This window comes from Marmota flaviventris, chromosome 14 (genome assembly GCF_047511675.1).
Source record: "Marmota flaviventris isolate mMarFla1 chromosome 14, mMarFla1.hap1, whole genome shotgun sequence".
Classification (NCBI taxonomy): Eukaryota; Metazoa; Chordata; class Mammalia; order Rodentia; family Sciuridae; genus Marmota; species Marmota flaviventris.
This window is the reverse complement of record NC_092511.1, coordinates 18964844-18980679: the sequence shown is the minus strand read 5'-3', so window position 1 is coordinate 18980679 and position 15836 is coordinate 18964844. Positions and strand designations below refer to the sequence as shown.

At 49.0% G+C, this 15836-nt stretch overlaps 1 protein-coding gene across 5 annotated transcripts in view; it reads left to right on the top strand.

Moving 5' to 3' along the window:
• The window catches only part of Dnmt3a (DNA methyltransferase 3 alpha), a 77369-nt gene extending 61773 nt beyond the window's left edge, over nucleotides 1–15596 (top strand). For all 5 annotated transcript variants that reach the window (XM_071601399.1, XM_027933533.2, XM_071601402.1 and 2 more), the window contains 7 exons: nucleotides 1811–1956; nucleotides 2642–2732; nucleotides 2922–3070; nucleotides 4148–4233; nucleotides 7396–7465; nucleotides 8215–8333; nucleotides 9330–15596. In XM_071601399.1, the coding sequence (XP_071457500.1) occupies nucleotides 1811–1956; nucleotides 2642–2732; nucleotides 2922–3070; nucleotides 4148–4233; nucleotides 7396–7465; nucleotides 8215–8333; nucleotides 9330–9471 (803 nt within the window). In that variant the 3' untranslated portion in view covers nucleotides 9472–15596. The remainder of the gene's footprint in view (nucleotides 1–1810; nucleotides 1957–2641; nucleotides 2733–2921; nucleotides 3071–4147; nucleotides 4234–7395; nucleotides 7466–8214; nucleotides 8334–9329) is intronic.
• Nucleotides 15597–15836: the final 240 nt, after the last annotated feature.

Sequence of the window (15836 nt, the reverse complement as noted above, 5' to 3'; positions counted from 1 at the left end):
CCTTAACATTTTGGTGTATGTCCTTTTAGAATTGTTTTTTTGTGCATGTGTATGTTTATGTAATCACGCCTTTCTAGTTACATTAAGATTGTCAACGCGTGCTGTTTTGTAGCTTGGCTTGTCATTTCTTATAACTTCTTTTCACGTCAGCTTCCTTTTCATGTCAGCCGATGTAGAGCTATATTCGTTAGTGCTATGTAGGATTTCCTCAAATGAAAGCACTGTAATTTTGACTCAGGAGGCAGAGGTAGAAGTGATTACAAGTTCAAGGCTAGTCTCAGCAACTCATCCAGACCCTGTCTCATACAAGGACTGGGAATGTAGCTCAGTGATAAAATGTCCTTGGGTTCAATCCCCAGTGTAGGGAAAAAAATAAAATTATTGCAGTTTATTAACTAATCCCCATTAGGTTATTTCCTTTTTTTTTTTTTTTCATTATTATAAGCAGTGCTGTGACAAACTTCCTTATAAATATATTCTTTGTTTGTTTTTTGGTACCAGAGATTGAACCCAGGGGCATTTAGCCACTAAGCCATATCTCCAGTCCTTTTTATTTTTTGAGACAGACTGATTCCTGAGTCTGGCTTTGAACTTGTAATTTCCTGCCTCAATCTTCTGGGTTCTGGGGTGATAGACCTGTACCACTGCGCCCAGCTTCATATATCTTTATACACTTAAGCCATAATCTTCTTAGGAGAAATTCTTAGGGAACGCTGGGTCTTGGTCAGGCGGCATCATCATCATCATCATTTTTATGCAGCTCTTGATGCCCACCAAAAACTCTCCTAAAAGGTTGACATATATACAGCCACCCCTACCCTCTCCCCAGGCTGAGGGCCTCTCTGTTTCTAAGAATGTAATTGCTGAGCTTGGGATGCAACTCAGTGCTAGAGAGCTTGCTTTGCATGCACAAGGCCCTGGGTCAACCCTTAGAATTTGTGTCTAAATGTGATTGGAGGGTGGTACAGGTGGTATAAGCATGAGGGCCTTGGCCAAAGGGTGAGGTGGGAGTGACATCCCACCCAGATGTTTGTCTTCTGTTCTCAGCTCACTGCTGATATCCTTCAAATATAGAGAAATTCACATGCAATTTGAGTTTCCCAGGCTAGACCCTCGGGATTTTCCAAAATTATGTCACAACCAAGAAGCTATAAAAGCTCCTTGGAGAGACCTGTCGGAAGTAGTAGAAATGGTGTCACCGTCCTCCATTTCTCCTGAAGCTCTTGGGTCTGTTCTTATTGTTTCCTCATCTCAGCATTGAGGGATTGTTGTCAGGAAGTTAGCTCAGGAGGACGTACAGCATGTGAACCCTTTTACTTGGCTCTGACATTTGCAGTCCAAGAGAGGGACTGAATTAGAAAAATACTCTAATGAGATTGAAGGATAGAAAGTGCTAGGGTATTCCAGATGAGGGGCAGGTGATTCCAGGGGACTGTTGATGAGATGGGGCATTAGAGGATTTCCTCAAATGAAAGTACTGTAATTTTGACTCAGGAGGTGGAATCAAAAAAGCTCTGTAGACCAGGTGGCCTCCTGTTAAGTCTTGAAGGGTGGGATAGAATTTCAGGTGGAGATGATACAGGGGTGAGGAAGGACAAAGATCTAAGTGTAGAAACTATTAGAAGGCCACCAAAAACTAAATGGTTCTCCCAGGATCCCCAAACCAACTACTGTTTGACCACCTTCCTAGTAGGCCAAACTAGGTATAAAATAGAACCACCACGCCCTTGGTTGAGAAAGGATTTCAGACAGGTGCATAGGTAGGGCAGAGATGGGCCTGCAGCTGACTCCTTTTGTCTGGCTGGCACAGGGCTCCTGGTGCTGAAGGACTTGGGCATCCAGGTGGACCGCTACATAGCTTCGGAGGTGTGTGAGGACTCCATCACAGTGGGCATGGTGCGACATCAGGGGAAGATCATGTACGTCGGGGACGTCCGCAGTGTCACACAGAAGCATGTACGTCAGTGCTGCGGGGCACATCCCCTCTTCTCTGCCCCTGCACATTCAGCTCCTGGAGGCAGCCCCCGTCCTCCCTTTTCCTTCTCTTCATCTGCTGTTTCCCTTTCACCCTTCCCCCAGCCTCCTTATCTTCCAGTTTTGTCTTTGACTTGCAAAGGAAATAGGCAAATTGAAAATGGGAACTTGGGGCTGAAGGTGTAGCTCAGTGGTGCACCCCTTGCTGGCATGCAAGAGGCCCTGGCTTCTATCCCTAGCACCAAGCAGGTGTAGGAATGGAATTTGGAAGCTTATATTTTGGGGCTCAGTTGCTCTCTGGGTTGATTTCTTGGCCCTTTATGGTAAAGCACTTCAAATTGAAGAGGAGGGTTCCCATCTTCTGAGTACTTTGGGCAGATAGCTTTACCAGCTTCCACTTCCAGGAGAGCTCAGCAGGATCTTGGTGTAAGATCCTCTGTTCTGCCAGTTTTCTGGGTCTACCTCAGGAATCCTCTGGAGGGCACTTATATGGCACAGACACCCTGCCCAGCTTCCTGGGGCTCCTGCCCACTCAGGGGCTGCTTCACTTGCTTGGCACAGCCTGCTCTGCTTACCCAGAGATCCTCTATGACTGCCGCATCCACAGATTGTTCCTCTGCCTCTGTCCCTGGGCAGCAGACCCATCATGTTGCCTTTGTCTTCCCAGATCCAGGAGTGGGGCCCATTCGATCTGGTGATTGGGGGCAGTCCCTGCAATGATCTCTCAATCGTCAACCCTGCCCGCAAGGGACTCTACGGTAGGTGTTATCCTCACCCCGCTACCTTTTGAGCTGGTGCTTTCGCACTTAGGTTTCCTCGTTAGATATTTCTACCCTGGGACAGCTCCTCCCAATGACCCTGTCTTCCCTTGCCCTCCCCATGCCCAAGCCATACCACTGTCTGATGCAGACAGCTCCAGCTGATGGCTTTCTCTTCCGACCTCTCAGAGGGCACTGGCCGGCTCTTCTTTGAGTTCTACCGCCTCCTGCATGATGCGCGGCCCAAGGAGGGAGATGACCGCCCCTTCTTCTGGCTCTTTGAGAATGTGGTGGCCATGGGCGTTAGTGACAAGAGGGACATCTCGCGATTTCTCGAGGTATAGCCAGCAACCTTGGTTTGGCCAGCTCACTAATGGCTTCTACCTTGGACTGCTGCTTCATCCCTGTCTCATCTGCATTGTGGAGCTGGGGACTGGTGACTTCACTTTGCAAGGGGCCTGTTTGGGAAGCTCTGGGCTTCCCAAGTAGAAAGGGAGGCTCCCCACCCCCACCTTGCGTGAAGGAGTGGGTATGCTTGCTCTAGAAGGTGGTAGCGCGGACATGGACCTCTGGTTGAAGGACCTGTCTCTAAATCTGGTGAGGTAGCAGACTCCTGGGGTTAGGGATTCTGTGTGATGCTAACACTTATGAGACCTTCGAGATGCACGTGTAATTTTCTGTGACCGAAATGACTTGTCCTTATTCCCTGGGGTACCATGATGGGTGCTTTATGGCACCTGGGAAAAAAACATGGCTTACTCTTTTATTTCCTATGATGTGAATCCCAGTTAAGCTCTGAGCCAAGCATGAGCCACACACAGGATTTCCATAGCCAGACGCATCTTGTGGTTGGGCTCTCTGGGAGCTTGAGTCCACATTCCCAAATCTTGGGCCAATAACACCTCCAACTGCTGTTGCCACTTTAAATGTGAGCGGGCATCTACTTGGCTTATCAAGTGGACACAGCGAACACATCCATGCTCATTGGAGCTTGCTCTCTTTGCCTCTGGGTGGTCAGGAGCGGCCTTGTCCAATACCTGCCATGGGTGGCCATTTACGTTGACATGAGAATTCTCAGTTCTCCCATCACAGTGGCCTCATTTCAAGTACAAAGTGAACATCTGTAGCTAGTAGACCAGTGGCTACGGCAGTGAATAATGCAGATAGAGGGTAATTCCCATCCTTGCAGAAAGTTCAGGTGGACAATGCCAGCCTGGAATAATCCAGCAAAAGCATATGGACTGTGGCTAGGTTTAATTCCAGCTTTTCCTAGGGGCTTCAGGCTATTCCAGTGTGTGGCCTCCTCAGAGAGTCATAAGAAGCTTTGAGGCCTTAAGGCTCTCAACCAGCAAAATTACCCAGAGCTATTTAATTTTCCTCCTTTGCTCATCTTTAAACTATCTCCTATTTTGTAGTCCAACCCTGTGATGATTGATGCCAAAGAAGTGTCAGCCGCACATAGGGCCCGCTACTTCTGGGGTAACCTTCCCGGTATGAACAGGTTGGTGAGCGCTCCTGGGCCCAGGGGGCTGTGGGAGGGTGTCTGCAAGGTGAGGTTAGTGAGGGTCCTTCCCAGGCCAGCCTTCTCTGCTGAATGCCTGCTGTTCTGCCATGTTCTTTATTCCTTGAGCAAAAAAGGAAATCTGGATATAGAAAATACTTGCCTTGAGAAACTAGCAGCCAGTCATGGTGGTACATACCTGTAATCTCAGTGACTTAGGAGGCTGAGGTGGGAGGGTCACAAGTTCAAGGCCAACCTCAGCAACTAACGAGAAAAGGGTTGGGGGTTGTGGCTCAGTGGTAGAGTGCCCCTTGATTCAATCCCTAGTAACAGACAAATAAACAAAATCTAAAAAGTCCCAGAAAAAAGCCAGCAACCAGTGGTCCAAGACCTTTAAAGGTACATTTTTAATACAAAAAGAGTCCTGTGCTGCAGAGTTCTTGTTGGTTTGCCCTCATCTATGTGTGCAGAGCCAGCTGTCCCTTAGGTCCTGAGGAAAAGCCATGGACGATGGGGTGGACGTGGAGGGGAGAGGGGATCTGGAGCAGCACCCTTCCCGTTTGAGGATTCTGTGTTCCTTGTACTTGGTTGGCTGCAGGCCCCTTATTGGAAGAATTTTCTACTCTTGCTCCCGGATGAGAGGAAATTTCATTTCATTTTTTTTTTTTTTTTAAGACAAGAGGCTGAATTTTTTTTAAGAGCAGTGAGCATCCGGGAGCATTTTTTTTTTTTTTAAGGGAGAGAGAGAGAGAGAATTTTTTAATATTTATTTTTTAGTTTTCGGCGGACATAACATCTTTGTGTGTGGTGCTGAGGATCGAACCCGGGCCGCACGCATGCCAGGCTAGCGCACTACTGCTTGAGCCACATCCCCAGCCCGAAATTTCATTTCTTTAGGTGTCATGGTTGCATTATAGGAAGGCCTTGGAGAAGAAAGGAACTGTTCCAGCGTTAGCAGTTGAAAAGCAAAACCATGACCACCTGCTCTCAAGGCCCAGTCTAGGGGGATATGTTGTCCAGAATGTTTGAGTCAGGGATTTTAAATCTATAAATAAAAAAATATCATTTAGCTTGGCTTTAGTCATCTAAGGACCATTCTTGTGAAGTTGTAGGGCCTTTCCTATTTCATACCAGTTTTGCAAAGCTGCTATCTTTTGCAAGGGTTTGCTGAGGAGGAGATGGGTGAGGAGGCAGCTTACCTGAAACTGCCCCTGCAGGGCCCCCAAGATATGTGTGTGTGTTGGAAAAGTGTGGATTTAAATGGTCCAGTGTTTCTCTGTCTCTCTCTGTTTTTTTCCCACCTTGTCCTGAAGATTGAACCCAGGGGTACTCCACCACTGAGCCACCTCCAGCCCTTTTTATATTTTTATTTTGAGATGGGATCTTGCTAAATTGCCAAGCCTGTCCCAGAATTTGTGATCCCTCTGCCTTGAGCTCCTGATATCCCTGGGATTACAGGTGTGTGACCCCACACCCGGCTTCTGGTCCATTGTTTCTCTAGAACCATCTCCTAGCTGACCTTAGTTCTATGGGATTATTTGTACCTGTTTCTTCCAACTATAAAATACAGAACTCTTGAGGTGTTCTGGAAGGAGCAAAGGCATCATGGATGGTACATCCCTAACAGAGGCATCTGGTTTGACCTCAAGCCCCCTGTTTCTCTACTTAGATTCTGTAGTACTCTGGGAAACCTTCGTGAAATACTCAGAAAATAATCAGAAAAGGACAGCACTAAAGGTGATCTTTAGTCATCAACCTACCTGCTGAGAAGTGACATATTATTCAGTGTCAGAGTATTTTAGTTTTTCAAGGCCTGTGTAGAACCTGAAGTCTTTGGTGCATACCTGTAATCTCAGAAACTAGAGTCCTAGGCTGAGGCAGGAGGATCACAGGTATGAAGCCAGACCTGGCAATTTAGCAAGACCCTATCTCAAATTGAAAAAATAAGAAAGATAAAATGGTTGGGTGCAGCAGCGCATACCCTTGATATGATCCCAGTGACTCAGAAGGTGGAGGCAGGGGCATTATAAGTTCAATGCTAACCTCAGCAATTTAACAAGACCCTCATCAACTTAGTGAGATAAATAAAACAGGCTGGGTGCAGTGGCACATACCTATAATCCCAGAGACTTGGCAGACTGAGGCAGGAGGATCTCAAGTTTGAGGTCACTCTGAGCAGTTAACAAGACTAGACCTGGGAATGTGGCTCACTGGTAGGTAGAGTGCCCCTGGGTTCTACTCCTAGAACTGCAATAAATAATAATGAAAAAAATTAATTAGTTAAAACAGGACCAGAGACATAGCTCAATGGTAAAGTACCACTGGGATCAATTTCCAATACAAAAAAATAAACAAATAGGGTGTAGGCTTGTGGCCCAGTGGTAGAGCACAAGACCCTGGGTTCAATCCCCAGTGCCAGAAAAGGGGAGTAAGGGCAGGAGATGTGGTTCAGTGGTAGAGCGCTTGCCTGGCATGGATGAAGCTCTGGGTCAGATACCCAGGACCACAAATAATAACAATAATTAATCTTTTACTGTACATTAAAGCGTACAGTCCAATGGATTTCATCTTATGTCCACACCCCATATAATCATCACCTCAAGTAAGATCAGAATATTCTGTCATCCCCAAAACCTGTGGTAGAATTCTGAAAACTTGGCATATTTTAAAATAACCGATTAAAAAAGAAGAAAGGTGCTGCTGGGCATGGTGGCGCATGCCTGTCATCTCTCAGCTTGGAAGGTTGAGGCAGGAGGATCATGAGTTCAAAGCCAGCTTCAGCAAAAGTGAAGCCCTAAGCTACTCACTGAGACCCTAAATAAAATACAAAATAGAGCTGGGGATGTGGCTCAGTGGCCTAGTGCCCCTGAGTTCAATCCCCCTTTTGGCTAGGTATTATCTGTCTACTGTAAATTTGAGACCACTTTTGAATTTGCCTGTTGGATGAAGGCTCAGTTGATTTGTGTATGTGGATGGCCATTGTGTGTGTGTGGGGGGTGGTTGGGAAATTTGAAGAGGGTTACAGTGTGTGTGCACACATGATGAGGATGTGGGCTTTTTATCTGCCTTTTAGTCAGTTGCTGCTGGGGGTTAGCAGCTTACTGGGGACCTTCCTGCTATTCTCCAGGTCTCTGATGTCACATGCTCTCTTCTGCCCCCTAGGCCATTGGCATCCACTGTGAATGATAAGCTGGAGCTGCAGGAGTGTCTGGAACATGGCAGAATAGCCAAGGTCAGCCCCCACCCAGGCCCTCCACTGTGCTCCAGGGAGAGGGGCAGGGGGCAGGGGTGGGTGGGACAGTGACAGGGCTGTCTCCTTTCCTCTGCCTGCCCCTCAGAGCACAGCCAGTGTGGAGAACGCAGTTTAGGAGATGGTGCAGGGTCACATAGCCTGTCAGCTGGGGACAGCCCAAAGCTACTGACCTTTAGCCCTTCATCCCTAGAGAGTACCTCCCACCTTCTCTTGGGAGTGACACACTAAGGATCTTTACAAGATTCTGGGACCTGCTGTGTTCTTTTAAAAAATTGTATTTAGTTGAAACCTACTACAAGAGCCTTCACAGCAGAGGGGTACGTCGTATAATGTGGATTTCTCTGGGAAATCTTGTGTGTGTGGGTGAAGTTCCAGTGCCAGCAGCTTCCAACACTTAGGACTGTTGACACCCAGAGCCCAACTTTGGTCATGTGGGTCATATGATATGCTTTTGACTGTAAATTACTATATCTCTAAAGAATCCATTCTTTGGAGGATTTAGAGAGTACAGTGGCCAGAGCTGTTGCCTCTTAAGTCTGACTAGCTAGATTGGATCCAGGGTGGCCAGGTGACATCAAGGTGGGAAGAGAAGAAGGGCCATGGGGATGGGGAGGTTCTTCCCTGCAAACCTAGGTCCTCCAGAGCCAGCCAGGACCCAGGCTCGCCTTCCTCTCTAGTGTTTGGTGCGGGGGATGTGTGCTTATTCCTCTTTTTTCTCCATCTTCTAGTTCAGCAAAGTGAGGACCATTACTACTAGGTCAAACTCCATAAAACAGGGCAAAGACCAGCATTTCCCCGTCTTCATGAATGAGAAAGAGGACATCCTATGGTGCACTGAAATGGAAAGGTACTGTGTTGGCCTTTGAGTGAGGCATCCTGACTGCTGTGCTTGAGGGAAGGGTCTTCACTTTTCCTACCAGGCTAGTGTTTTCCCACAGATTCAGTGTGAGGGAGGGCCTTGCTGGGCATTTCCAATATAGCAGGACCCTGGGGAGGGAATGACTGGCTGGTCACAACTCAGGAGGGGTCTAGGAATCAGCTCCTAATGCCTGAGAGAGAGAGCCTGCTGCACCCTCCAGAAATGCTGCAACCCTGGAGGCTTCCTTAACTTATACTGTGGGTAAATCAGCACAGCATCTGGGACCTTGTGGGCTGCACAGCCTCTATACCCTGGTTGGGTGAAAACTGGGATTGAGGCAAGGGGCTGAATCAGTTCCTCATTCTCTGGGTATAACTAGAATTTAGCCAGGCAGAGAGAACATTTTCACAAACAGGAAATCCTTGAACTTGTGAAGTCGGGCAGGAGTTCAGCTCCTTTTGGAACTCCTGTCTCTTTCAGGGGAGAATCAAGAAGTGGAGTGTGTTACATTCAGACTTGTGCTGTGTCCACCCTGTACCTAGATCTCATGTGCAGGGGAACTACATAGTGTGTCTAGGAGGCATTTTGGGGGTGCTCTTTGAAAGACTTGTTTTTGGGGGGGTGGTCTGGGGATGGAAGCCAGGGCTTTGCACGTGCCAGGCCAGTGTTCTACTGCTGAGCCACACCCCTGGCACCCTGGCTTTGTTTCTGCTGTGTAAAGCTCACAGCAGGGACGACAGTAACTACTTGACTAGCACAGTGCGAGGCACACAGTTGATGACCCATCCAAATGTTGGAATTGGTTACAGAGAACAAAGGAGTCAGCAGAACAGGCACCATCATGAGTGTTTGGGTGACACATCGACCCCTCCCATGTGTTGTGGACAGCTTCTGGTCATGTGCTCCTGGCATGTGGTCAGATGGCTTGGGGGCAGCTTGATCTTGCCCCTGCTCACCCTGCCTTGTCTGCCTCCTCTTCCCCAGGGTTTTTGGCTTCCCTGTCCACTATACTGACGTCTCCAACATGAGCCGCTTGGCGAGGCAGAGACTGCTGGGCCGGTCGTGGAGCGTGCCAGTCATCCGCCACCTCTTCGCTCCACTGAAGGAATATTTTGCTTGTGTGTAAGGGACATGGGGGCAAACTGAGGTAGTGACACAAAGTTAAACAAACAAACAAAAAAAACACAAAACACAATAAAACACCAAGAACGTGAGGATGGAGAGAAGTATCAGCACCCAGAAGAGAAAAAGGAATTTAAAACAAACCACAGAGGCGGAAATACCGGAGGGCTTTGCCTTGCGAAAAGGGTTGGACATCATCTCCTGATTTTTCAATGTTAATCTTCAGTCCTATTTAAAAAAAGAAAACACAAAAACCAACCAAGTCCCCTCCCCTCCCCCTTCTTTTTTTTTTTTTTTTGTAAAACCTTTTGTTTTCTACTCTTTCCAGAGGGGTTTTGTTTGTTTGGGTTTTTGTTTCTTGCTGTGACTGAAACAAGAGGGTTATTACAGCAAAAATCAGTGACAAAAAAAATAGTAACAATACCTTGCAGAGGAAAGGTGGAAGAGAGGGGAAAAAGGAAATAGAAATCTATATATTGGGTATATATATTTTTTTTAAATCTTTTTCTTTTTGTTGTCTCTAGCCTGGTCAGATAGGAGCACAAGCGGGGACAGAAAAGAGACACTCAGGTGGCAGAATTCTCTCCCAGCCCCTGAGCTGTCTTACCAGCACCATTCCTGGTCATGCAGACAGAACCCAGCTAGCAGCAGGGAGACCGAACACCACATAAGATACTTTTCTACAGTATTTCAGGTGCCTACACACAGGAAACCTTGAAGAATACCAGTTTCTAGAAGCCGCTGTTACCTCTTGTTTACAGTTTATATATATATGATAGATATGAGATATATATATAAAAGGTACTGTTAACTACTGTACAACCTGACTTCATAATGGTGCTTTAAAACAGCGAGATGAGTAAAAACATCAGCTTCCACCTGGCCTTATGTGCAAAGGGTTTTAAACAAGGATGGAGAAAGGGATTCAGCTCGAAGATGGCGCTTTGTCTGGTGGGGTTTCCCCTTGATTTTAACAAGATGAAGGAGGAGAACTGGTGTGTCGTTCTCCCACTTCTCCCTGCCAAAATGGGGGTCAGCTTAGGTGGTTGGGATCCTGGGGGGCTGAGCATGGAGTCCATCCAGACTCAGGCAATAACTTGAATTTTTTCTAAAAAGAGACTCCCTTAGCAAGATGGCAGGGTAAGGAGTCTTCCTTCCTGATTGCTCATGTTAGTGGAGTTGAGGGCTCCTTGTGGGATCAGAAATAGTCCAGAGTGTGGGAAATTGACAGTTAAAAACCCCACCTGGAGCAAATAAAAAAACATACAAAACGTACTGGTGCTTTCCTGTCTAAGTCGCCTTTTGTGTGTTCTTTTATGAGGCCCTCACCATCCTCCCCTCTGTGCACAAGGCGGCTCTGGGCCCCTGGAATGTGATGTTTTTGGTCATCTCCAAAGGCTGCAGTTTTATACTGGGAGGCTGATGACACCTTTTATTATAATTATTCTTATGGTTCTGGTTATAATTATGTTGTTTTAAGATTTTCTTTAAGAAAACAAAACCCAACACCCTTTAGGTTTCAAACCAAGGTGCGGGAGCAGGGTGCTTCTAAGTTAGCGGTGGCTCTGGTGCCCTGGCTCCCTTCCCCCTGGGCCAGGTGGGCCACTGGGCAGTGCGGTGACAAGCTGGACGGCCAGGGAGTCCCCCAGGCCTGCCCTCCGGGCTGGTCGCTCTTGCTCTTCTCTTCTACTTCCCCTCCTCTGAGTCAGGTGTGTCAGGGCCGGGGGAGGCCTGCGGTCTCTCTCCTGTGTGTGTGCTTGGAGTGGTGTGCGTTTCTTTTCTAGTGTTTGGTCTGATGATAGCTGTGCTCTTGCCTCAAGTCAGCAGCGCCTGGGGCCCCACGTGCTCGCACTTTGTTCTGCTTCCTAGGGGCAGCTGGCCTGGCCTGGCCTGGCGTTGGCGGTGGGAAGGGATGGCGTTGCTGGCTCCAGGGTGAGGGCCCAACGGGCAGAGCTTGCCTGGATGGATGGGGTGTAGATATGTGGCATATAGAGATATATATTTTATAATGGGAGGGGGGGCGGCACCTCCTGGGACCGGCAGAGCTGGGAGGTGTGCCGTCAAGCACATGGTCCCAAGTCCGCATCCCTAGAAAAGATGGGGCCTATGGTGATAGGCGCTATATAAATACATAGATAGGGTCATGTATAAGAAATATTATGTAGTGGGGAGTGGGGGGAAACGGGCTCGGTGTGCTGAGCCCGGGTCCCTACTGCAGGCATAAACCCCACACCAATCAGTCTCACATGCACAGGAACCTACTTCTATTTGGATGCATAGCGAGTCACTCACCAGGGAGCTTCCATTACTTCTCCCCAGGATTCAGGACTTTGTGGAGTCAGCCCGAGCAGCTCTTTACCTCTGTTGCCCTGATTGCAGGTAGACTGTCGATCCCAGAAGTTGCTAGGTGCTGAAGGTAGGAAGAGGAGGTGGTTTGATCCGGAGAAGGTGCTTCCTCTAGCAGGTCGTGTTCTATCCATTTTGCCCCTGGTGATGTCAAAGATTCTTCTGTTAGCAACCTGTGATACTGACCTGCAACTCTAGGCACCAGTCAAGTCAGCCCTCTACTCCCCCTACCTATTCTCCCCAAACAAAATCAAATTGACATCCCTGTCTGTCTTGGCCACAGGGCTTCCATTGGGAAAAAAGTAATAATGATGGGACAGTGAACTTCGCCTTTTCAATAAAGCAAATTAGTAATTAGTGACAAAACTACACCAAGGCTTTGAACCCCTTGCTCATTGCTCAGGAGTAAAGCTCACAGCTGTGGCCACTCACTCCTTGTTGGGGCAGGTAGTCCTGGCCCCAGTCTACTCAGTTCCTTGGTAGATGGATTTCATAAGATCACACCCAGTTGCTCCCTGCCACTTCCCTGACATGGCAGGTGGTGACTGGAGCAGCTAGGAGAGGGGGAGGCCTGCCCCTGCCCCAGCAGAGTCCCTCCTTGCTTCTGCAGGGCTCCCTCCTGACCTGGAGTCTACCAGCACTGCTCCAGAGGGCTGAGGGGAGGAGGGCTGCCTCAAGCAGTCCAAGGTGCTCCCTCCCCTGCTGGCCAACACCAAGGTCTTCCCAGATCTGCATCAGGACAGTCTCGGAGGGCTTTCCCCTTCCAACACTGCTGGCTCTCCTGAGCCTCTGTCCACTGCTTATGTGAAGGAGTCAGCCTTTCCCAGTGGCCCCAGCTCCACCCTAGCTGGGGCTGGTGCTCCCCCAAAGGTTGGCATGGGGACTCAGGAAGAACCTGTGAATGTGGCAAGAGCCAGGGGCCAGCACATGCTGGCCAGCTTGTTCTGAGAGAGTGCTGGGCACATTGGCCTGTGGCTGACTACTTAGCACCTGTTTCTCCCACTCTAGTAACCTGCCAAGGCCCCCAAAATGGACATGGTGCCCCCATACAGGGACAGGAGTTAATCACCAGCTTTTCTTCCAGCCCTTCCTGTGGGCTTGGTCTTACAGTAGAATTTGGTAGGGTGAAGGGAACTTGGGGAATGTGCCAACTTGGTCCAAGTGGTGTTCCCTTCATCCACCTCCATCCCTGTGGGGGACTTCTGAGGACAGGTATTTGGTACCTTCCAAAGGGGCCTCAGCCGAGTGGGCCATGGGAGGGTTAGGGGTGGGGAGTGTTGAGCTTGCTGTAGAAGAAGCCAAGGGCGGGGGCAGTGGATCTGGAGAAACCAGAAGGGCCTGGGGATAATCCCCAAGGGTGTTCCCTATGGGATTTCCTTTCCAAAGAGCAGGCCCATCTTCTTGAAACCAGGGTGCTAGGAGCCCAGGTGACAGCCTCCCTCCTGAGGGTGCCAAGTGGAGCATGGTGCCAAAGAGATCCATGGCCCTTGCGTGGGGGAGGCAGCTGGGTGCTAGTGCCAGGGTCACAAGCCTTGGCCTCCCGCCTAAGGAGGCACTCAATCCCAGCAGATGGCTGCGAGCCTAAGGGCCTCAGGCTGGCTGGTGCTAACCCCTTTCCTGTGGGACCGACTGGAACAGTGGGCTAGTGGGGAGCCCGCAGGTGAGGATCAGAGGGCTCTTGAAGTCTGCTCTCTGGCCTCAGAGCTTCCTTGCTGTTTGACATCCTATCAGAAAAAAACTTCCCCAAAAAACATCCAGGACCTCTTAGCCTTTGAAAGGCCTGGGCATGGTTGGCAGGTGGAGATGAAGGTTTTGGTGAGTGGCTGGGGTGTGGTCGGGAAAGGCAGACCCCAGCAGGAAGGCAGGCTGATGCTGAAAGTCTCTAACTAGTCAGCTGGCTCCCCTCACCTGCTTGCTGGCCCCAGGCCACAGCTGCTCTGGGGGAGCCTCTGAGTGTTGCCATCTCTAGCACAGGGAAGTCCATAGGAGGAGCAAGGGAGTGTGGTTCAGCTGAGCCTGCTTGGAGACGTGCTAACAGGAAAACTGCAATCATTAGTTTTCATATTTTTTATGATGTAAGTCTATATCAGTAGGTCTTGAATTCCTCTTGCTGTTCTGCGTGGCGCAGAGTTGCTGTGACTAGTGTCTTTGGAGCTGTCATTTCATAGGAGCCCTGTGAGCTGTAGGCTGGGCCTGTGGGGCTTGCCTGGCGCCTCTCGTGAGGAGGCTGCTGCTGCTGCTTGCTCTGGTCAGGGGAACCCGAGAGATGTGATTCTGGAGACTGTTTCCAGGCAGGGCCACAGCTTGATCCTGGGAAGGTAACAATCTGCATTCATCTTTTTCTAGTCTGCGTGCTCCCAGTGCTTGTGACTAGAATATGATACCGAGTTGTCCCTCTTGGCAGGGAGCCGCTGTGCCTCCCACTCCCCCCAGCACGGGGAAGGGGTTACCGAGGGATGGCTGGAGTTGGAGTGGCCCTCTGGGGTTAACTACAGGTGGCCAGGCCTTGTGCTGGGGTCAGGAGGACTGGAGAGGAAAGGACATAGATGAACCCTATTGTTCTAGTGTAAGCTCTTGGATCTTTACGTTTTGGTAAAGAAGGGCTGGGGTCTTTGAGAAGTGAGGATCTCGCACCTTTGGGTTTCAGAGACCCGGCTAAGGTGGGCCTTTGGTTGGGGACCTGTCTCCAACTCTAGGCAGTGGAGTTTGGGCAGTGTGAGAAGCAAGCAGGTCAGAGTAGGGAGGGGAAGGAGGGAGGCCTTGCTGGGGGGACTCCCCCCTAACTTCCCAGAGGCCCCCTGGGCGTCTGCAACTCCAGCAACTGGAAAGCTCCAGGGATCTGCTCCCTTGAGGGCGCAGAGGGGGACTCCCCAGACACCCGGCTCCAGCCTGTGCCTGAGGACGTGAGCAGCGGTCTAAAGCGTCACTGTAGTCCCATTCACTAACAGACCGATTTGGTTGCACAGCCCTAGAATCCAACAGACGACAAAAATGCCGAAATTCCTTAGAATACGCAGAGGGAGGAGGTGACTCAACAAGGTGCTAAAACATTTTATTAAAAATATATATTGTTAAATTAAGTCTGCTGTCTGGACAATGACTGTTTGTTTTGTTTTCTTGTAGTGGAGTTTAAAAGAGACTATTATTTTACTCTGATATATTATTATTAAAAAGGCATTTTAACTTTGTACTTGAAAACTAAGTGAGCGATTTCACGTGTTTTAGCTGAGGCATTGAAGTAGCGGGTGCTTACTTATTTGTGGGAAATCATGTATTCATACTGAAGAATAAACTCCGTAGCTGATTTGGTAATAACTTTTACTGTTACAGACGATTGCGCTTTGACCCCGGTGGCAGAGCACTTCTACTCCACATTCCACGCAGCTAAATGCAGGACTTTCCAGATTCTTCCCTCCCTGGCCCTCCTTCCTTTCTCTTAAGTTCCTCTCTTTTCCTTTGTTTTGTTTTTGTTTTTCCTGGTTCCAGCATCCTTTTCACCACTGTATTTTTTTTAGGGTTGCTTCTCTATTTATTGACAATAATAATGTACATTTCACAGTCTGGTTCTGGGACAGCTGGGAGGGGCGCGGGGGGTTCCGCAGGGCCCCGCCGCCCGCCCGGCGTTCTGTTGTATCTCTGTGTACGTGATTGCTCGTGACATAGCTGTTTATGAAATAATTAAAGAGGTCAATGCGTACAGCAGATGTAGAAAGTCTGTCAGTTCCGCCTTCATCACATTTTTTTTGTGCCCAGAAGAATATAATAAAGCTCCTTTCTAATGTACTTGTGCTGGAGAACACTTGAATAAATGGACTGTTTTTGTGCAAAAAGAAAAACGGAAAAAGCACCGATAATGTCCTTTTGTCTTGCGTCTCCTTTTCCCTGACGTGGCTGTTCACAGCCCTTCTCCAGAGGGCTTAAGTACCTCAGTGGGAGGTGCCGCATTGGGTCCAGACAACTCTTTAAATCACCCCCTGCCTGGGTGTCACAGAGGCCCAGGCCCCATGTGGCAGAGGCCTATGG